Raw genomic sequence first — 21,056 nt, 5'->3', positions numbered from 1 at the left:
CATCTTCGGCCTCACTGCCAAGCCCCAGCAGCCCTGGAGATGTGCTCAGAGCTCAGAGGGTTCCTGGGGGGCTCTTCCCTGGGTGCTGGGCTCAGCTTCCCCCCCCTCCCGAGCCAAAAAATCCCAACTGGGGGCTGCTGCAAAATCCCTGCTCCTAAAATAAAACCAGGATGAGCTCCCCCACCACCCCCGGGCACGGGGAAATGTCAGCCATGGGGGCCACCAAAAAAACAATCCCAAGCCCCCAGTGGGGTTTCACTGCCCGGTTCCAGCTCAGTGTCCTGAGCATATCCCATGGGAATGCTGGGCAGGAGCGTGGTGTCCCTGTGATGCCAGCCAGGGTGTCCCATTGCAAAGGGACAATGTGGGACCCCCACTCCCAGCCCTGCCACTGCTTTTTATAACCAGCCCAGCTGTCCCCAGGAACCCAAATAAGGTGGTGGCCACCCAGACCCCCCCAGGGCAGACAATGGGTCTGGAACACAGACTTTTTGGGAAGGTGAGGAGGTGGCTCAGGCCAAGAAAGGCAAAGCCCCTGTGCCAGCAGGGTTGATAAACCGGGCAGCGGGGTGTCAGGCAGCACTGCTGCTGACAATTGTCCCATTGTCCCACTGCCCGTTGTCCCCCTAAGGATGGAGGCCATCAAGAAGAAGATGCAGATGTTGAAGTTGGACAAGGAGAACGCCCTGGACAGGGCAGAGCAGGCAGAGGCTGAGCAGAAGCAGGCAGAGGAACGGAGCAAGCAGGTAACGTGGGTGCTGTCTGGGCAGTGGCTTCTCCCTGTGTTGGACCATCCTGAGCCCCAAGACTCACCAGGAATTTGGGGGAAAGGGAACCAGGGGGTGAGAGCTGCCACAGTCCCAGAGCTTGGGGACAGCGTCACGAGGCTGGGGAGCATCCCGGTGGCATGGTGGGACAGGGATGGGGGGGAATCCCAAAGGGTGTCCTCCTGCCATGACTTCTGCTGCTCTTCCAGCTGGAGGATGAGCTGGCTGCCATGCAGAAGAAGCTGAAGGGGACAGAGGATGAGCTGGACAAATATTCTGAGGCCCTGAAAGATGCCCAGGAGAAGCTGGAGCTGGCAGAGAAGAAGGCAGCAGATGTACGTATGGGGTACAGGGTGGAAGCTGGGTTGGTTCCCCCAACCCCTTCCTAATGAGACCAAAGCCCTTCCCTGGGGCCTTGAGCTGGAGAAAGGTCCCTGGCAAAGCTGTGTGGGTGCCTGGGAGCAGAACACATCCAAGGGTGGCCACCCACAGCCATGGGAGGGACTGAGGGATGCTGATTCCAGCTCCTCCCTGGACAAAGATATCCCGGGTGGCCCAGGAGGAGCAGGAAGGGAGCACCCAGGCTTTGCAGAAGAGAGAATGGAGCCCCCAAGCTGGGGACAGAGCCCCAGCAGAGCAGCCCCTGAGGTCCTCGGGTGTCCCCGGGCACAGCTGGAGCTCAGGGAGGAGGAGGAGGAGGAGGGGGCCCTGGTCCCCCCCGGGCAGGGTGACAGTGACACAGCCCGGCTATTGTTGGCCGCCCTTTCCAGGAGAACAATGGGGCGAGCGGTGCAGGGTTTTGTCCCCTGGCTGCTGTCCCGACCCCGTCATCTGTCACCAAGTTGGGTCCCGCTCATCACCCCCTGGCAGCCCCGGGGACTCTGACACCGCGGGTCGAGCATCCAGGAGCTGGAAATTTTCCCTCCTGGAGGAGAGGGAGGAAAACTCCCGGCTCTTCTCCCTCCAGGAGCTGCAGCTCCGATTTCCAGCAGGGAAAAAAAAGGAATTTCCCCCACGACCCCCGGGCCGGTGCCTGGGCTGGCTCTGCCCCCCCCCCCCCCCCCCCCCTGGGCTGGGGGGTTCAGGGAGGAATGGGGAAATCCAAAGCCTTCCCGAAACCTTGGGAAGTTTCTCAGCTCCGGGTTTTGGCTCATGGTTTCCCACTCCCGGATCGTTCCAGCACCGCTGGCCCCGCGCCGGGGTTTGGCACAGACCCCACAAAGCTCTGGGGAGCCCTTTTCCTCCTTCCCACTCCCTTTCCCTCCCTTCTTTTTCTCTCTGCCACTTCCATGCTCTCTCCCCCCCCATCCCACCACACTCCCACCCCCTTTTCTTAACATTCCAACCCCCCAATTCTCCAGCTGCCACCCACCAGGGTGGCTTTTGGGGGGTCCCTTTAGTGTCCCCTCTCACCCCCCCCCCCCAAACTGGGGAAGCAGAGGGAAGGGATTTTCCATCCAGCTGCCCCCCACCCCCTATAAAACTCCTTATAGGGTGGACCTTTGCTTTTTTGCACATCCTTGGGGTGCCCCCTCCACTTGGGGGGCAGAGCATGTGCTGGCCCCCCCCCCAAAAAAAGAAGTCACCCCTGTCACAGGTCCAGGTTTTCAGGACGTGGCACATGTCCCTGTCACCCTCCCCCCCTTCCTCCTGGAGGGGCTTTTGGGGCAGGGCTGGGGGATGGAGCTCGGTGATCCCCGGAGCTCAGGGGGGGTGGCAGCGATTTTGGGAGTGACCAAAGGGGTTTTTGGGGTTTGGGGGCAGCACCCTGCCCTGCAGCTCGGGGTGTCATCCCCCCCCCCCCCGGGATTTAGGGGGGGGGGAGGGTCCGGGTGAGGGGGAGGCAATGGGTGAGCTCAAGGCCAGGGAATGTGGTGCCACTGCAGCCCGGACCGTATAAGGAGTCCCTTGGGGACAAGGGACAAGGGGGGGTCTAGGGGGGCCTGGGCACCCATGTGGGGCAGAGCCCTGCGCCTCAGGTCTCTGTGGGGCTGCCCTGGTCCTGTGGGGGACAGGTCCCAGTGTCCCCACAACCACACGGGACAGATCCCAGTGCCCTCAGTCCCCTATGGGACAGGTCCCAGTGTCCCCACACTCACATGGGACAGGTCCCTGTGCCCCCCACATCCCCACGGGGCAGATCCCAAATGTCCCCACATCCACATGGGACAGGTCCCAATGTCCCCAGACCCCCATGGGACAGGTTCCAGTGCCCCCAGTACCCTATGGGACAGGTCCCAGTGTCCCCACATTCACATAGGGCAGGTCCCAGTGCCCCCAGTCCCTGTCTGGCAGCCCTTGGTGTCCCCATACCCATACAGGGCAGGTCCCTGTGTCCCCACACCCACACAGGGCAGGTCCCTGTGTACTCACGTACCTGTCCCCGTGTCCCCAATACCCACACGGGGCAGGTCCCCGTGTCCTGCCACCCACGTAGGGCAGATCCCAGCTGGCCCCATACCTGTGTGGGGCAGATCTCTGTGTGGGGCACGTCCCTGTGTCCCCACACCCACACAAGACAGGTCCTGTTGTCCCCAAACCTACATGGGGCAAGTCTGGGTAACCCCACACCCCCATGAGACAGGTCCCAGTGCCCCCAGTCCCCCATGGGGCAGTTCCCAGTGCTCCCAGTCCTTCCATGGGACAGGTCCCAGTGTCCCCAGTCCCCCATGGGGCAGGTCCCAGTGCTCCCAGTCCCCCATGGAACAGGTCCCAGTGTCCCCAGACTCACATGGGGCAGTTCCCAGTGCTCCCAGTCCCCCATGGAACAGGTCCCAGTGTCCCCAGACTCACATGGGGCAGTTCCCAGTGCTCCCAGTCCCCCATGGAACAGGTCCCAGTGTCCCCAGACTCACATGGGGCAGTTCCCAGTGCTCCCAGTCCCTCATGGAACAGGTCCCCGTGTCCCCAATCCCCCATGGGGCAGGTCCCAGTGCTCCCAGTCCCCCATGGAACAGGTCTCAGTGTCCCCAGACTCACATGGGGCAGTTCCCAGTGCTCCCAGTCCCTCATGGAACAGGTCCCAGTGGCCCCAGTCCCCCATGGGGCAGGTCCCAGTGCTCCCAGTCCTTCCATGGGACTGGTCCCAGTGTCCCCACCCCCCTATGTCTCAGCTCCCCGGTTCCATATGGGGCACCCCCATCCCCTCCCCTTTGTCCCCCCACTCCCACGCGCGATCCGGGTGTCCCCAGGGCTCCTCCCGGTTACCATGGCAACGCGGGCTGGGCGGGGGATGGGATGGGGTGGGTCGGAAGTGATGTCACATCCCGGCCCGGTGGGGCCCGGACGGGCGGTTCCGGTATTTTAGGGCGGGGTCGAAGTGGTGCGAAGCGTTGACGGGGTCGGGGTTTGGGTTCGGGTGGCGGTACCGGTCCCGGTCCGGTGGGCAGGATGGCGGGGGCCACCACCATCGAGGCGGTGAAGCGGAAGATTCAGGTCCTGCAGCAACAGGCGGACGATGCCGAGGAACGGGCGGACCGGCTGCAACGGGAGGTGGAGGCCGAGCGCCGGAACCGCGAGCAGGTACCGCCGGTACCGGGCCAACGGATCCCCCCGAGCTTCCCTTGGGATGGCTCCGGATCAGCCCCCGGGGAAGGAGAACCCCGAATCTCCCCTCCCCCCACCTCCCTTCCGTGGGTTCTTGTTGGGGTTCGGCGGTACCGTGGGTCTCTCGGAACCGGCAGCCCTGCGCGGTTCGGTTCTCCCGTTTCTCGCAGCCATCCGGACCCAGCGCTGCCCACCTTGGGGTTTTTTGGGGGGGTTTGGGAGGGTTTCTTCCTCTCCGAACCGTCGGTGGTTCCGTCCGCGATCCATTCGCTGTGGTACCGGGACAAACGGGGTCCATTTTTAACTCCGTTTTTCTCCGTCTTCCCGAAACATCTGGAAACAGCTGGAAGGGGGGGGGGGGTGTGATCCCGAGTTATGGAAGGGGGGGGGTTGTGGGTGGGGTGGACAGAAACGGTTCCGGTTCTGCCGGGGTTCGGTTCGGGAAGGAAGGGGAGGATCTCGGCCATCTTGTGTGGGCCGGTGCTGAGAGCACAAAGGTGGGAGCGGAACCTCGGGAAGTGCGGATAAAATGGAAGTGGGGATGCTGGGAACCGAGTGGGAAAACCCCCCCCCCGAGCTCCATCCCGGTCCGGTCCCGATCCCAAACCTGGTGGGAACCGGGAATGGTTGGGAAAAAAGGAAGGAAAAGGGGGAGAATGTTGGGATGGTTCGGCCTGGAGGAGAGGAGGAGGGAATGGGGAGAGCTTGGAGCAACTTCCAGAGCTTGAAGGGGCTCCGGGAAAACTGGGGAGGGACTTGGGAAAAGGGAATGGAGGGATGGGATGAGAGGGAATGGCTTGGAAGTGGGAGAGGGGAGATGGAGAGGAGAGGGGAAGGAGAAATTCCTTGGGGTGAGGGTGCTTCTGGAGGAGAAGGTTTTGGGGAGACCTCGGAGCAACTTCCAGTGGCTGAAGGGATCCAGGAAAGCTGGGGAGGGACTTGGGACTGGAAGAGGGGAGATGGAGAGAAGGTTTTAGGGTGCTGAGCCCCAGGTTGCTCCCCCAGAAGCTGTGGCTGCCCCATCCCTGGAATTGTTGGAGGTTTGGATGGGTTTGGAGCTCCCTGAGCTGTGGGAGGGGTCCCTGCTCCAAGGTCTCTGTTGCTTTGGGCTTTGAGGATCTCAGGAGACAAAGATCTGGGGAGGGAGTTTCAGGAGGAACAAATCCATCCCCCAGGGTGACCTCTCTTTTGCTCTCCTTCCATCCCTTCACCCCATCCCATCCTCAGCCCCTTGGATCATCCCTCATCCAGGGCTCCAGGAAAGCTGGGGAGGGACTTGGGACAAGGGGCTGGAGGGATGGGATGAGAGGGAATGGCTTTGAACTGGAAGAGGGGAGATGGAGAGGAGAAACTGGGGAGGGAGAAATTCTTTGGGGTGAGGGTGCTGAGCCCCAGGCTGCCCCCAGAAGCTGTGGCTGCCCCATCCCTGGAATTCTTGGAGGTTTGGATGGGGTTTGGAGCCCCCTGGGCTGGGGGAGGGGTCCCTGCTCCAAGTTTTGGGCTTTGGGGATCTCAGGCTTTTTGGAGGGAGGGAGGAGACAAAGATTTGGGGGTGGGGAGGAGTTTCGGGAGGAACAAATCCATCCCCCAGGGTGACCTCTCTTTTGCTCTCCTTCCATCCCCTCACCCCATCCCATCCTCATCCTCCCTCCTCATCCTCCACGGCTCCCGTTTCCCCTTGGAAATCAGGGGGGAGAAGGGAAAGCTCCAGGAAGACCTTGGAGCAACTTCCAGAGCCTGAAGAGGCTCCAGGAAAACTGGGGAAGGACTTGGGACTGGAAGAGGGGAGATGGAGAGAAGGTTTTAGGGTGCTGAGCCCCAGGTCACCCCCAGAAGCTGTGGCTGCCCCATCCCTGGAATTCTTGGATGTTTGGATGGGGTTTGGAGCCCCCCAGGCTGGGGGAGGGGTCCCTGCCCATGGCACTGGGTCAGCTTTAAGGTCTCTGTCAGAACCTGAGTGGGTTCTCTGGTTCTGGTTCAGCCCAGGTCCTTGCTTCCCATCAAACAGTGACTCCCCCAGATTTCCCTTGGGAATTTTGCTGAGGCTTTTCATGAAAAGCTGAGCTTGTCCCAAACCTTTTCCCCCTTTTTTTTTTCCCCCTTCCTTTTTTCTTTTTTTCCCCCTTCCTTTTCTTTTTCCAACTCTTACTTTTTTTGGGGTCAGCTCTTCTTGGGGACAGCTCTTAATTTTGGGGGGTCAGCTCTTGCTTTGGGGGGTCAGCTCTTGCTTTGGGGGGTCAGCTCTTGCTTTGGGGGGTGAGCTCTTGTTTTGGGGGGTGAGCTCTTGTTTTGGGGGGTGAGCTCTTGCTTTGGGGGGTCAGCTCTTGCTTTGGGGGGTCAGCTCTTGCTTTGGGGGGTGAGCTCTTGTTTTGGGGGGTCAGCTCTTGTTTTGGGGGGTGAGCTCTTGTTTTGGGGGGTCAGCTCTTGCTTTGGGGGGTCAGCTCTTGCTTTGGGGGGTCAGCTCTTGTTTTGGGGGGTCAGCTCTTGCTTTGGGGGGTCAGCTCTTGTTTTGGGGGGTGAGCTCTTGTTTTGGGGGGTGAGCTCTTGTTTTGGGGGGTGAGCTCTTGCTTTGGGGGGTGAGCTCTTGTTTTGGGGGGTGAGCTCTTGTTTTGGGGGGTCAGCTCCTTTTGGGGGGTCAGCTCTTAATTTTTGGGGGTCAGCCCCTAATTTTTGGGGGGCAACTGTTACTTTTTGGGGGCTATATCTTTATTTTTTGGGGGTATCTCTATTTTTGGGGTCAGCTCTTAATTTTTTTGGGGGTATCTATTTTGGGGGGCTATATCTGGTTTTGGGGGTATCTCTATTCTTGGGGGTCAGCTCTTATTTTGGGGTCAGCTCTTATTTTGGGGAGTAGCTCTTTTTGGGGTCAGCTCTTAATTTTTGGGGGTCAGCTCTTGTTTTGGGGGGGTGAGCTCTTTTTGGGGGGTCAGCTCTTAATTTTTTGGGGGGGCAGCCCCTAATCTTTGGGGGACAGCTGTTACTTTTTGGGGGCTATATCTCTATTTTTGGGGTATCTATTTTTGGGGGTATCTCTATTTTTGGGGTCAGCTCTTTATCTTGGGGGGTATCTCTATTTTTGGGGGGCTATATCTTTATTTTTGGGGGGTCAGCTCTTATTTTGGGGTCAGCTCTTAATTTTTGGGGGGGTCAACTCTTTATTTTGGGGTGGGTTTTCCCTGCCCCAACCCATCCTGACATCTCAGCTCTTTTCCCACTGATGTTTTCCCAACCTGAGCTGGGAACGTGGAGCTTGGGGTGTTTTTTTTTTTTTTTTTGGGGGGGTTGTGTAGAGCTTGGTCAACTTTTCCTGGGAACTGGCTGGGATTTGGGGCTGGCCCTGCTCTAACAGTGGCTTCTTTCATCACTCTGCTCCTCCTTCCCTGGGCATGCTTGGGAGCTGTGTGGCCTTGCAGGCTGCTTTGTTGCAAGGAGCTGGAATATTTCATATTATTTTTTATTCTTTTTTTTTTTTTTTTTTTTTTTGGCATCTGCTGCCCCTGGATGGAGAAACTGCCCTGATATGGCTCTAACCCTTTCCATCTTCCCCCCATTTCCCAATCCTGCTGAAGAACAGGATGCTGCCATCCCCCCCTTGGGCTGGGGGTGTCCCCAAAGTTTTTTTTTTTTTGGGGTGATGGCTCCTGAGGTTCTGACTTGGGTCACAACCCCTGGGGCTCCCCCAGTTTCCTTTTTTTCCCCATAGTCTTTTTTTTTGGGGGGGTGATGGCTCTGAGCTGGGTCACAGCCCCTGGAGCCCTCCCTTGGGCTGGAGGTGTCCCCAAAGTGTCCCCAAAGTCTTTTTTTGGGGTTAGGGTGATGGCTCTGAGCTGGGTCGCAGCCCCTGGGTCTCCCCCAGATTTCACCCTTGGGCTGGGGGTGTCCCCAAAGTCTTTTTTTGGGGTTAGGGTGATGGCTCTGACCTGGGTCACAACCCCTGGGGCTCCCCCAGTTTCCTTTTTTTCCCCATAGTCTTTTTTTTGGGGGGGTGATGGCTCTGAGCTGGGTCACAACCCCTGGAGCCCTCCCTTGGGCTGGAGGTGTCCCCAAAGTGTCCCCAAAGTCTTTTCTGGGGGGGAGGGTGATGGCCCTGAGCTGGGTCACAACCCCTGAGGCTCCCCCAGATTTCATCTTGGGCTGGGGGTGTCCCCAAAGTCTTTTTTGGGGGGCAGGGTGATGGCTCTGAGCTGGGTCACAGCCCCTGGGGCTCTCCCTTGGGCTGGAGGTGTCCCCAAAGTGTCCCCAGAGTATTTTTTTGGGGGGGAGGGTGATGGCTCCTGAGGTTCTGACCTGGGTCACAACCCCTGGGGCTCTCCCTTGGGCTGGGGGTGTCCCCAAAGTGTCCCCAGAGTCTTTTTTGGGGTTAGGGTGATGGCTCTGAGCTGGGTCACAGCCCCTGGAGCCCTCCCTTGGGCTGGAGGTGTCCCCAAAGTGTCCCCAGAGTCTTTTCTGGGGGGGAGGGTGATGGCTCTGAGCTGGGTCACAACCCCTGGAGCCCTCCCTTGGGCTGGAGGTGTCCCCAAAGTCTTCTTTGGGGTTAGGGTGATGGCTCTGAGCTGGGTCACAGCCCCTGGAGCCCTCCCTTGGGCTGGAGGTGTCCCCAAAGTGTCCCCAGAGTCTTTTCTGGGGGGGAGGGTGATGGCCCTGAGCTGGGTCACAACCCCTGAGGCTCCCCCAGATTTCATCTTGGGCTGGGGGTGTCCCCAAAGTCTTTTTTGGGGGGCAGGGTGATGGCTCTGAGCTGGGTCACAGCCCCTGGAGCCCTCCCTTGGGCTGGAGGTGTCCCCAAAGTGTCCCCAGAGTATTTTTTTGGGGGGGAGGGTGATGGCTCCTGAGGTTCTGACCTGGGTCACAACCCCTGGGGCTCTCCCTTGGGCTGGGGGTGTCCCCAAAGTGTCCCCAGAGTCTTTTTTGGGGTTAGGGTGATGGCTCTGAGCTGGGTCACAACCCCTTGAGCCCTCCCTTGGGCTGGAGGTGTCCCCAAAGTGTCCCCAAAGTCTTTTCTGGGGGGGAGGGTGATGGCTCTGAGCTGGGTCACAACCCCTGGGGCTCTCCCAGATTTCCTGGGGTTCCTGGCACAACCCTGAGCTCTGGAGGGTGTTTGTGTGTGGCTGTTGCTGGGGAACAACCTCCCGGGGAGATCTCAAGGTTGGGTGAGGTTTATTTGGTGGTGGTTTTTTTTTTTTTGTTGTTTTTGGCTCTTTTTTCCTGGGTTATCACTGGGGGAGGGAGGGAGGAAACAAACCCAGAGGCACTGGAAGAGCTGCCCCCAGGCTGTGGTGGGATAAAGGGAGCTCAGGATGGAGGAGGAGGAGGAAGAAGAGGAGGAGGAGGAGATGGAGGAGGAGGAGGGGGAGGAGGAGATGGAGGAGGGGGAGGTGGAGATGGAGGAGGAGGAGGTGGAGGAGGAGGAGGTGGAGGAGGAGGAGGTGGAGATGGAGGAGGAGGAGGAGATGGAGGAGGAGGAGATGGAGGAGGAGATGGAGGAGGAGGAGGAGGAGATGGAGGAGGAGGAGGAGAAGGAGATGGAGGAGGAGGAGGAGATGGAGGAGGAGGAGGAGGAGATGGAGATGGAGGAGGAGGAGGAGGAAGAGATGGAGGAGGAGGAGGAGGAGATGGAGGAGGAGAAGGAGATGGAGGAGGAGGAGATGGAGGAGGAGGAGGAGATGGAGGAGGAGGAGGAGGTGGAGATGGAGGAGGAGGAGGAGGAGATGGAGGAGGAGGAGGAGGTGGAGATGGAGGAGGAGGAGATGGTGATGGAGGAGGAGGAGGAGGAGATGGAGGAGGAGGAGGAGGAGATGGAGGAGGAGAAGGAGATGGAGGAGGAGGAGATGGAGGAGGAGATGGAGGAAGAGGAGGAAGGGTTTGCTTTGAGCAAAATGCTCCTGTCCTGAGCCCAGGAGGAAAGGGACTTTGGGTTCATGGCTGCTGGCAGGGAGTGCTTGGTGTGGGGGGAGAAATGGGGCAGAGATTGATGGCCTGGCAGGACTGCAGCAGCTTGCAGGGAAGAGCCAGGAGTGTAAATCATCTTCCTGAATTGTTTCTGTTGGAAATGATCCCCAAAATTTCCCCTGGGAGGCAGGGAACCTGCAGGAGGTTCCTGTGAGCTGAGCTCCGTGCGACGCTGGGGGTGCAGGAGGCTGGAGCAGGGAATTCCCTGGCTTGGTCCCTGTGGGTTCCTCAGGATTTGAGGCTCAGGAGCTGTGCCAGGGGCTGAGCTGCTCTCTCCTCTCTTTTTTTCCCTCCAGGCTGAGGCAGAAGTGGCCTCTTTGAACCGCCGGATCCAGCTGGTGGAGGAGGAATTGGACCGAGCCCAGGAACGCCTTGCAACAGCTCTGCAGAAGCTGGAAGAGGCAGAGAAAGCTGCAGATGAGAGTGAAAGGTGAGGAAAAGTTCCTGCCTTGCCAGTTGTCTTCCTCACCCAGGACCTGGTGCCAATCTCCCCCTCCTTCCTGGGCTTCCTGGAGGCTGGGAAGTGGATCCCAGGTCAAGGTTGGATGTGGGAGTTTGGATCCACTTCAGGAGAAGCAACCAAAGCAGGGATTGAGGAGCTTGGGAACTGAGGCCAAGGTGGGAGAAAGTGCTGGGTGCATCCCTCAGCTCCAAGGGAGGAGAAATCAGGGGGGGTTGGGACCCTCAGAGTGGCTGCTGGGGGGGGGGAAAGCCTCATTTCCAGCATCCTCCCTCCTGGCACTGCCCCTGGGTCCCCTTCCAGTTCCTGCCATAAGGACTGAGCTGGCTCTGCCTGCATTCCAGCCTGGAAAACCCTTGGCTTGTTCCTCTCAGCAGCACCACGTTTCCCATGGTCCAGGAGCCTGGAGGAAAATTCCAAGGAATTCTGAGCAAGCTGCTGTATAAGGGAGAACTCAGCAGACTGCTGGGTTCCACAGGGGTTTTTTTATGCATCTTCCCTCCCTGTGCATTTTTAATGACTTTTTTTTTTTTTTTGTGGTTGTTTTTGGGGTGCAGAGGCATGAAAGTCATTGAAAACCGAGCTCTGAAGGATGAGGAGAAGATGGAACTGCAGGAAATCCAGCTGAAGGAAGCCAAGCACATTGCAGAGGAGGCAGATAGGAAGTATGAGGAGGTGAGGGAGAGCCTTGGATGCTCCTCAGAACAAACCCAAGGTTGGGGAGGGGACCCCTTGGCTCTCAGCACCCAAACCAGAAACTTTGGCAGCTCCAGTGACTCCTGCAAGCAGAATTTATGCTTTTTTTTGGGTTTTTTTTTACCTCTTCTTGTGCCTCCCAGGTTGCTCGGAAGTTGGTGATCATCGAAGGGGATCTGGAGAGGACTGAGGAGAGAGCTGAGCTGGCAGAGTCGTGAGTAAATCTGCTGCCTTGGCCCTGGCATGGCTGCCTCTGCATGGGAAGGAACTAACCCAGCATTCCCAACCTTCTTACACAAGGCCTGAAGCACAGGGAAAGCTTTTCTGGAATCCTCAGGTGGAAAAGCTGGAGCTGGAGTTGGGAGCTGCTGTGTTTGGTTGGGAGCCTTTTGGTCTCCTTGGTCTCTCCAGGGATTATTCCCTGCCTTGGATTCACTGCTTTGCCTGTGTGGTCACTGACTCCAAACACACCTGAGGGCCAGAGGTTGGGACAGGAGTGGCCCAGGGGACATCCCAGGGACCTGAACTTGGTCACTGACCTCTTAAAAATACCTGCACCCAGCTGCACCTCCTCTGCTGGCAGCACCCACATGGGGATCTCTGGGGTCCTGGATGTTTCAGGGGGGTCCTGGATGTTTCAGGGGGATCCTTGGATGTTTCAGGAGGATCCTTGGATGTTTCAGGGGGATCCTTGGATGTTTCAGGGGGGATCCTTGGATGTTTCAGGGGGGGATCCTTGGATGTTTCAGGAGGATCCTTGGATGTTTCAGGGGGATCCTTGGATGTTTCAGGGGGATCCTTGGATGTTTCAGGGGGGATCCTTGGATGTTTCAGGGGGATCCTTGGATGTTTCAGGGGGATTCTGGATATTTCAAGGGGGTCCTTGGATCTTTCAGGAGGGTCCTGGATGTTTCAGGGGGGATCCTTGGATGTTTCAGGGTGAATCCTGGATGTTTCAGGAGGGTCCTGGATGTTTCAGGGGGGATCCTTGGATGTTTCAGGGGGGTCCTTGGATATTTCAGGAGGGTCCTTGGATATTTCAGGGGGGATCCTTGGATGTTTCAGGAGGGTCCTGGATAATTCAGGGGGGTCCTTGGAAGTTTCAGGGGGGTCCTTGGATGTTTCAGGGGGATCCTGGATATTTCAAGGGGGTCCTGGATATGTCAGGGGGTCCTTGGATGTTTCAGGAGGGCCCTTGAATGTTTCAAAGGGGTCCTTGGAAGTTTCAGGGGGGATCCTGGATGTTTCAGGGGGGTCCTTGAATGTTTCAAAGGGGTCCTGGATATTTCAGGAGGGTCCTTGGATGTTTCAAAGGGGTCCTTGGATGTTTCAAAGGGGTCCTTGGATGTTTCAGGGGGATCCTGGATATTTCAAGGGGGTCCTGGATGTTTCAGGAGGATCCTGGATATTTTAGGAGGGTCCTGGATATTTCAGGGGGGCTCTGGGGGGGCTGCTCAGATCCTGGCTGTGCTCTGGGTCTTGTCTAACAAGGTCGCTTTGTCCCCCTCTGCTTCCTGCCCCGACGTGCATGTTGTGACCATGTTTTGTTTTTTTTTTTTATTTTTCTGTTTTTTTTTGTGTGGTTTTTTGTTTTGTTTTTTTTTCCCCCCCAACCTTCGTGGCTCTGTGTGTGGGTTTGCTGCTCCTTTTGACCCTTGTCCCCATCCTGGCTGGTGGCACTGGGGGACCCCTCACTAACAGGCGCTGCCGGGACCTGCAGGAGCAGCTCAGGGTGCTGGACCAGAACCTGAAGTTTCTTTCTGTTGCTGAAGAAAAGGTACTAACCTTTCCCTTCTCCAACCATTAAAACCAAAAATCCTGGTGGCCTTCTGGCTGTGCTTCTTCCCTCCAGCTCAACTGCATCTTTTCCTTTCTTTTTTTTTCCTCTCCTGGAATCTTCTCTCCTTTCTCTGCCCATAAATGGCCCCTCCTGGCAGCAAACTTGAAGACTCCAGAACTCTGTGTCCAGATCTCAGCTGCTCAGCTCAGTGCCCTTCTGCATGTGCTGGCAGAATGCCTGAAAATCAGGAATTTGGAGCTGGGAAGGGAGCTTGTTTTCCTGAAAGCAGGATCCCCATCCCAGGCTGACTGCAGAGCATCTCCTAAAATAAAATTAAAAAAAAAAAACCAAACCATCAAACCAAACCACACCAAACCAACCCCATCCTGGTCATCCCTACACATGGATTCACTCCTTGTCTTTCCTGTCTTTCTTTCCCACTTCTCCTTTTCCTTTTTTTTTCCTCCCTTTTTCTTGCCCAAACCTCACAGTAAATGTTCCGAGCTGGAAGAAGAGCTGAAGAATGTCACCAACAATCTCAAGTCTCTTGAGGCTCAGGCTGAGAAGGTAGGGGCTGCTTGGCCCAGGGCCAAGAAACATGTTTTTTGGGTGGCTTGGAGAGAGAGAGAGAAAGGGGCTGTGACAGCAGAGCACCCCCTGGGATGGCACAGGTGACACGGATGCAACCTGGAAGCAGAGAGGGAGAGCAGAGGGATTGCAGCTGCTGGAAAAAGCCAAGAGAGGGGGAGGTTTGGTTGTCCTGACCTGACCTGGGGCAAGGTTGAGCAGTGCCCAAAAACTCTGTGGTCCTGGCATGAGGATTTTTCTGTGCCCAAAAAACTCTGGTCCTGGCATCAGGATTTTCTGTGCCCAAAAAGTTTTTGTGGTCCTGGCATGAAGATTTTTTGGTGCCCAAAACCTCTGTGGTCCTGGCATGAGGATTTTCCTTTGCCCAAAATTTTTCTGGTCCTGCCATGAGGATTTTTTGGTGCCCAAAGAACTTTAATGGTCCTGGCATGAGGATTTTTTCTGTGTCCAGCAGTGCCCAAAAAACTTTGATGGTCCTGACATGAAGATTTTTTGGTGCCCTAAAAACTCTGTGGTTCTGCCATGAGGGATTTTCTTGTGCCCAAAAACTCTGGTCCTGCCATGAGGATTTTCTGTGCCCAAAAAGTTTTTGTGGTTCTGGCATGAAGATTTTTTGGTGCCCAAAACCTCTGTGGTCCTGGCATGAGGATTTTCCTGTGCCCCAAAAACTTTCTGGTCCTGCCATGAGGATTTTCTGTGCCCAAAAACTCTGTGGTCCTGGCATGAAGATTTTTCTGTGCCCAAAAACTTTCTGGTCCTGGCATGAGGATTTTCCTTTGCCCAAAAAGTTTTTGTGGTCCTGGCATGAAGATTTTTTGGTGCCCAAAACCTCTGTGGTCCTGGCATGAGGATTTTCCTTTGCCCAAAATTTTTCTGGTCCTGCCATGAGGATTTTTTGGTGCCCAGCAGTGCCCAAAAAACTTTTATGATCCTGGCATGAGGTTTTTCCTGTGCCCAAAAACTTTCTGGTCTTGCCATGAGGATTTCTCTGTGCCCAAAAACTCTGTGGTCCTGGCATGAGGAATTTTCTGTGCCCAGCAGTGCCCCAAAAACCCTGTTTTCCTGGTATGAGGATTTTCCTGTCCCCAAAAAAAACTTCTTGGTCCTGGCATGAGGATTTTCTGTGCCCCAAAACCTCTGGTTCTGCCATGAGGATTTTTTCTGTGTCCAGCAGTGCCCAAAAAACTTTAATGGTCCTGGTATGAGGATTTTTCTGTGTCCATAACCTTTGTGGTCCTGCCAGGAGGATTTTCTGTGCCCAAAAACTTTCTGGTCCTGGCATCAGGATTTTCCTGTGCCCAAAAACTCTGTGGTCCTGGCATGAGGATTTTCCTGTGCCCAAAAAAACTTTCTGGTCCTGCCATGAGGTTTTTCCTGTGCCCAAAAACTTTCTGGTCCTGGCATCAGGATTTTCCTGTGCCCAAAAAGTTTTTGTGGTCCTGGCATGAAGATTTTTTGGTGCCCAAAACCTCTGTGGTCCTGGCATGAGGATTTTCCTGTGCCCAAAAAAACTTTCTGGTCCTGCCATGAGGATTTTTGGTGCCCAGCAGTGCCCAAAACACTTTTATGGTCCTGGTATGAGGATTTTCCTGTCCCCCAAAAACTTTCTGGTCTTGCCATGAGGATTTTTCTGTGCCCAAAAACTTTCTGGTCCTGGCATCAGGATTTTCCTGTGCCCAAAAAGTTTTTGTGGTCCTGGCATGAAGATTTTTTGGTGCCCAAAACCTCTGTGGTCCTGGCATGAGGATTTTTCTTTGCCCAAAACCTTTGTGGTCCTGCCATGAGGATTTTTTGGTGCCCAGCAGTGCCCAAAAAACTTTTATGATCCTGGCATGAGGTTTTTCCTGTGCCCAAAAACTTTCTGGTCTTGCCATGAGGATTTTCTGTGCCCAAAAACTTTCTGGTCCTGGCATCAGGATTTTCCTGTGCCCTAAAACCTCTGTGGTCCTGGCATGAGGATTTTCCTGTGCCCAAAAAACTTTTATGGTTCTGCCATGAGGATTTTCCTGTGCCCAAAAAGTTTTTGTGGTCCTGGCATGAAGATTTTTTGGTGCCCAAAACCTCTGTGGTCCTGGCATGAGGATTTTCCTGTGCCCAAAAACTTTCTGGTCTTGGCATGAGGATTTTTCTTTGCCCAAAAGACTTGTGGTCCTGGCATGAGGATTTTTTGGTGCCCAGCAGTGCCCAAAAAACTTTTATGATCCTGCCATGAGGATTTTCCTGTGCCCAAAAAACTTTTATGGTCCTGACATGAGGATTCTTTGGTGCCCTAAAAACTCTGTGGTCCTGGTATGAGGATTTTCTGTGCCCAAAACCTTTCTGGTTCTGCCATGAGGATTTCTCTGTGCCCAAAAACTCTGTGGTCCTGGCATGAGGAATTTTCTGTGCCCAGCAGTGCCCCAAAAACCCTGTTTTCCTGGTATGAGGATTTTCCTGTCCCCAAAAAAACTTCTTGGTCCTGGCATGAGGATTTTCTGTGCCCCAAAACCTCTGGTTCTGCCATGAGGATTTTTTCTGTGTCCAGCAGTGCCCAAAAAACTTTAATGGTCCTGGTATGAGGATTTTTCTGTGTCCATAACCTTTGTGGTCCTGCCAGGAGGATTTTCCTGTGCCCAAAAACTCTGTGGTCCTGCCAGGAGGATTTTTCTTTGCCCAAAACCTTTGTGGTCTTGGCATGAGGAATTTTCTGTGCCCAGCAGTGCCCCAAAAACCCTGTTTTCCTGGTATGAGGATTTTCTGTGCCCCAAAACCTCTGGTTCTGCCATGAGGATTTTTCTGTGTCCATAACCTTTGTGGTCCTGGCATGAGGATTTTTCTGTGCCCAGCAGTGCCCCAAAAACCTTGTTTTCCTGGCATGAGGATTTTTTGGTGCCCTAAAACCTCTGTGGTTCTGCCATGAGGATTTTCCTGTGCCCAAAACCTTTCTGGTTCTGCCATGAGGATTTCTCTGTGCCCAAAAAACTTCATAGTCCTGGCATGAGGATTTGCTGCAGTCCCAGCTGGAGCATCCCGAGGGTTCTGTGTCCTGCAGTGAGGAGCTGGAAAAGCTTTTTCCTTGGATTGGGAGATCCTTAGGACTGATCCCTCCTCTGCTTTCCCACAGTATTCCCAAAAAGAGGATAAATACGAAGAGGAGATCAAGATCCTGACTGACAAACTCAAAGAGGTGGGTGCTGGGTGCCCACTTTGGGGTGACCCCCCCAGACCTCTCCCTGAGCTGGGGGGTTATCCAGGGAAAAGGTGGGAATTGCCTTTTTCCCTAGGGATTAAAGGGTTTTTTTCCTGCTTTGCAGGCTGAGACCAGGGCTGAGTTTGCTGAACGTTCCGTAGCCAAACTGGAGAAGACCATTGATGACTTGGAAGGTAAAAATCTGGGAATTTTTTCCCTAAAATGGTCCTAGGGGAGCTGAGGAAAATATTTTTCCATAGGTGGAGACTGGAAACATCAATCTGCTCCTTGGGGATTTGGAGCAGGAGCCCAACTCAGCTCCTCAGGGGAGGTTTTGGGGGCTCTGGAGCTGCTCTGGAAAAGCATTCCCAGGTTTTCTTGGGATCCAAAGACCTCGGGGGAATCTGAGGACCAGCTGGGATCTTGGGGGTGATGTCCTCAGGAATGGAAGTGGATTCCTGAAGGAAAAAAAAAACCAAACCAACCCCAAACCAAGAAAAAAAAAGCCCAAAAAAGGGACCTGAACTCGAGAGGTTCCAAGAAAAACCTGGAATGTGGGATCCTCCTGGCTGCTTGGAAGTCAGGCTTGGAACAACCCCCTTGGAGATCCAGGAGTCCAGATGGAACCACCAGAACCCCATCCGTGCAGTGCAGGGCTGGATTCCTCCCCTCCTCTCCCTGATTCCAGAGGATTTCAGGGACAATCCTGAGGCCAATCCCACTTTTCCCCATTATTCCATTTCCCAAAGTTCCTGCCCTCCCCCCAGCTTTTAATTCCAGGTTTTGGGAGATTCCAAGCCCCATCCTATCCCTCTGGAATCACTCAGGGATGGTTTTAGGTAGGAATAACAAAGTGTCAGGACAAGCTGAGCCACCTCCTCATCCAGGATCAGCTTTTTATGGAAAATTCCAAAAAAACCACCCCAAAATATTCCAAAATTCCAAATCCCTGGATGCTTCCCTTGGAATTGTTGGCTCCAGGTTTCCTGCTGGGCTGGAAACTTGGTGACAAGTGACAAAGGTTTTTTGGGGCTCTTTGGAGCTGGGAGAATTCCAGGAATCCAAATTTGAGGAGTTCTCCCCAAAGGTGGGAGCTATCCCATGGGAATTCCAGGTCTCAGCTCCTTCTAGCATTCCAGGATGGGAATTCCTTCCAATGCTCAGGATTCAAACTGGGAATCATCAGAGCCCTCCCATTTTGGGAATCCCTCCAGAGTCCTGGGGGGCTCCATTTCTTGTCCCTTTTTCCCACCTCTCCAGGAATCCCTGTTTTTGGAAAAAAATCTTGGAATTCTTTGAGCTGATCCTGGGGAAAACCCAAAACCAATTTGGTCAAACTGGGGACCCTCAGAACCCTCCCATGTTGGGAATCCCTCTGGAGCCCTGGGGGGCTCCATCTCTTATCCCTTTTTTTCCACCTTTCTAGAATCCCTGTTTTTCCAGACTGTTGGAAAAAAATCCTGGAATTCTTTGAGTTGATCCTGGGGAAAAAACAAAACAGAACAAGTTGGTGGTCAAACTGGGGACCCTCAGAGCCTTCCCATTTTGGGAATCCCTCTGGAGTCCTTGGGGGCTCCATCTTTTATCCCTTTTTTTCCACCTCTCCACCAATCCCAACTTTTCCAGACTTGGGAAAGAATCTTGGAATTCTTTGAGCTGATCCTGGAAAAAAAAAAATATTTGATGGTTGAACTGGGAACCCCCAGAACCCTCCCATGTTGGGAATCCCTCTGGAGTCCTGGGGGGCTCCATTTCTTGTCCCTTTTTCCACCTCTCCAGGAATCCCTGTTTTTGGAAAAAAAACTTGGAATTCTTTGAGCTGATCCTGGGGAAAAACCAAAACCAATTTGGTGGTCAAACTGGGAACCCTCAGAGCCCTCCCATGTTGGGAATCCCTCTGGAGTCCTGGGGGGCTCCATCTTTTATCCCTTTTTCCCACCTCTCCACCAATCCCAACTTTTCCAGACTTGGGAAAAAATCTTGGAATTCTTTGAGTTGATCCTGGAAAAAAAACAAAACAGAACAAGTTGGTGGTCAAACTGGGAACCCTCAGAACCATCAGAACCCTCCCATTTTAGGAATCCCTCTGGAGTCCTGGGGGGCTCCATCTCTTATCCCTATTTCCCACCTCTCCACCAATCCCACCTTTTCCAGACTTGGGAAAAAATCTTGGAATTCTTTGAGCTGATCCTGGGGAAAAAAAAAGAAACAGAAACAATTTTTGATCAAACTGGGAAACTCAGAACCCTCCCATTTCCTCAGAATTCCTCTGGAGTCCTGGGGGCTCCATCTCTTGTCCCTTTTTCCCACCTCTCCAGAAATCCCTGTTTTTCCAGACTGTTGGAAAAAAATCCTGGAATTCTTTGAGCTGATCCTGGGGAAAAAACAAAACAATTTGGTCAAACTGGGAACCCTCAGAACCCTCCCATTCCCTCAGAATCCCTCTGGAGTCCTGGGGGGCTCCATCTCTTGTCCCTTTTTTCCCACCTCTCCACCAATCCCAACTTTTCCAGACTTGGGAAAAAATCTTGGAATTCTTTGAGTTGATCCTGGGGAAAAACCAAAACAGAACAAGTTGGTGGTCAAACTGGGAACCCTCAGAACCATCAGAACCCTCCCATTTTAGGAATCCCTCTGGAGTCCTGGGGGGCTCCATCTCTTGTCCCTTTTTTCCCACCTCTCCAGGAATCCCAACTTTTCCAGACTTGGGAAAAAATCTTGGAATTCTTTGAGCTGATCCTGGGGAAAAAAAAAGAAACAGAAACAATTTTTGATCAAACTGGGAACCCTCAGAACCCTCCCATGTTGGGAATCCCTCTGGAGTCCTGGGGGGCTCCATTTCTTGTCCCTTTTTCCACCTCTCCAGGAATCCCTGTTTTTGGAAAAAAACCTTGGAATTCTTTGAGCTGATCCTGGGGAAAAACCAAAACCAATTTGGTGGTCAAACTGGGAACCCTCAGAACCATCAGAGCCCTCCCATTTTGGGAATCCCTCTGGAGTCCTTGGGGGCTCCATCTTTTATCCCTTTTTTTCCACCTCTCCACCAATCCCAACTTTTCCAGACTTGGGAAAAAATCTTGGAATTCTTTGAGTTGATCCTGGAAAAAAAAAAAAAAAGAAAAACAATTTTTGGTCAAACTGGGAAACTCAGAACCCTCCCATTTCCTCAGAATTCCTCTGGAGTCCTGGGGGCTCCATCTCTTGTCCCTTTTTCCACCTCTCCAGGAATCCCTGTTTTTCCAGACTGTTGGAAAAAATCTTGGAATTCTTTGAGTTGATCCTGGAAAAAAACCAAAACAAACCAATTTGGTGGTCACACTGGGAACCCTCAGAACCCTCCCATGTTGGGAATCCCTCTGAAGATCTGGGGGGCTCCGTTTCTTGTCCCTTTTTAGAATCCCTGCTTTTCCAGACTGTTGGAAAAAAATCCTGGAATTCTTTGAGCTGATCCTGGGGAAAAACCAAAACCAATTTGGTGGTCAAACTGGGAACCATCAGAACCCTCCCATGTTGGGAATCCCTCTGGAGTCCTGGGGGGGCTCCATCTCTTATCCCTATTTCCCACCTCTCCAGGAATCCCTGTTTTTGGAAAAAAAATCTTGGAATTCTTTGAGCTGATCCTGGGGAAAAAACAAAACAATTTGGTCAAACTGGGAACCCTCAGAACCCTCCCATTCCCTCAGAATCCCTCTGGAGTCCTGGAGGGCTCCATGTCTTATCCCTTTTTCCCACCTCTCCACCAATCCCAACTTTTCCAGACTTGGGAAAAAATCTTGGAATTCTTTGAGTTGATCCTGGAAAAAAAGAAACAAAAACAATTTTTGGTCAAACTGGGAAACTCAGAACCCTCCCATTTCCTCAGAATTCCTCTGGAGTCCTGGGGGCTCCATCTCTTGTCCCTTTTTCCACCTCTCCAGGAATCCCTGTTTTTGGAAAAAAATCTTGGAATTCTTTGAGCTGATCCTGGGGAAAAACCAAAACCCTTTGGTCAAGACTTGGGACCCTCAGAACCCTTCCCAGTTGGGAATCCCTCCGGAGTCCTGGAGGGCTCCATCTCTTGTCCCTTTTTCCACCTCTCGCACCGAATCCCACCTTTTCCAG

General features: G+C 54.1%; 1 protein-coding gene across 5 annotated transcripts in view; it reads left to right on the top strand.

The window, feature by feature from the left end:
- The first annotated feature begins 632 nt into the window (after positions 1-632).
- TPM3 (tropomyosin 3) overlaps positions 633-21,056 on the top strand; it is a 23,298-nt gene continuing 2,874 nt past the window's right edge. Inside the window, exons 1-8 of one of the 5 annotated variants that reach the window (XM_008496344.2) lie at positions 633-746; positions 977-1,102; positions 10,559-10,692; positions 11,280-11,397; positions 11,562-11,632; positions 13,690-13,765; positions 16,890-16,952; positions 17,080-17,149. In XM_008496344.2, coding sequence (XP_008494566.2) covers positions 633-746; positions 977-1,102; positions 10,559-10,692; positions 11,280-11,397; positions 11,562-11,632; positions 13,690-13,765; positions 16,890-16,952; positions 17,080-17,149 — 772 coding nt within the window. Of the gene's footprint in view, positions 879-976; positions 1,103-4,035; positions 4,290-10,558; positions 10,693-11,279; positions 11,398-11,561; positions 11,633-13,119; positions 13,196-13,689; positions 13,766-16,889; positions 16,953-17,079; positions 17,150-21,056 lie in introns of those variants that run through there. The other 4 variants (XM_030465249.1, XM_030465248.1, XM_030465250.1 and 1 more) reach the window with 4 other exon arrangements.

The sequence above is a fragment of the Calypte anna genome, chromosome 25, assembly GCF_003957555.1.
Source record: "Calypte anna isolate BGI_N300 chromosome 25, bCalAnn1_v1.p, whole genome shotgun sequence".
In the NCBI taxonomy this organism is placed as follows: Eukaryota; Metazoa; Chordata; class Aves; order Apodiformes; family Trochilidae; genus Calypte; species Calypte anna.
This window is presented reverse-complemented; position numbering and strand designations above follow the sequence as displayed.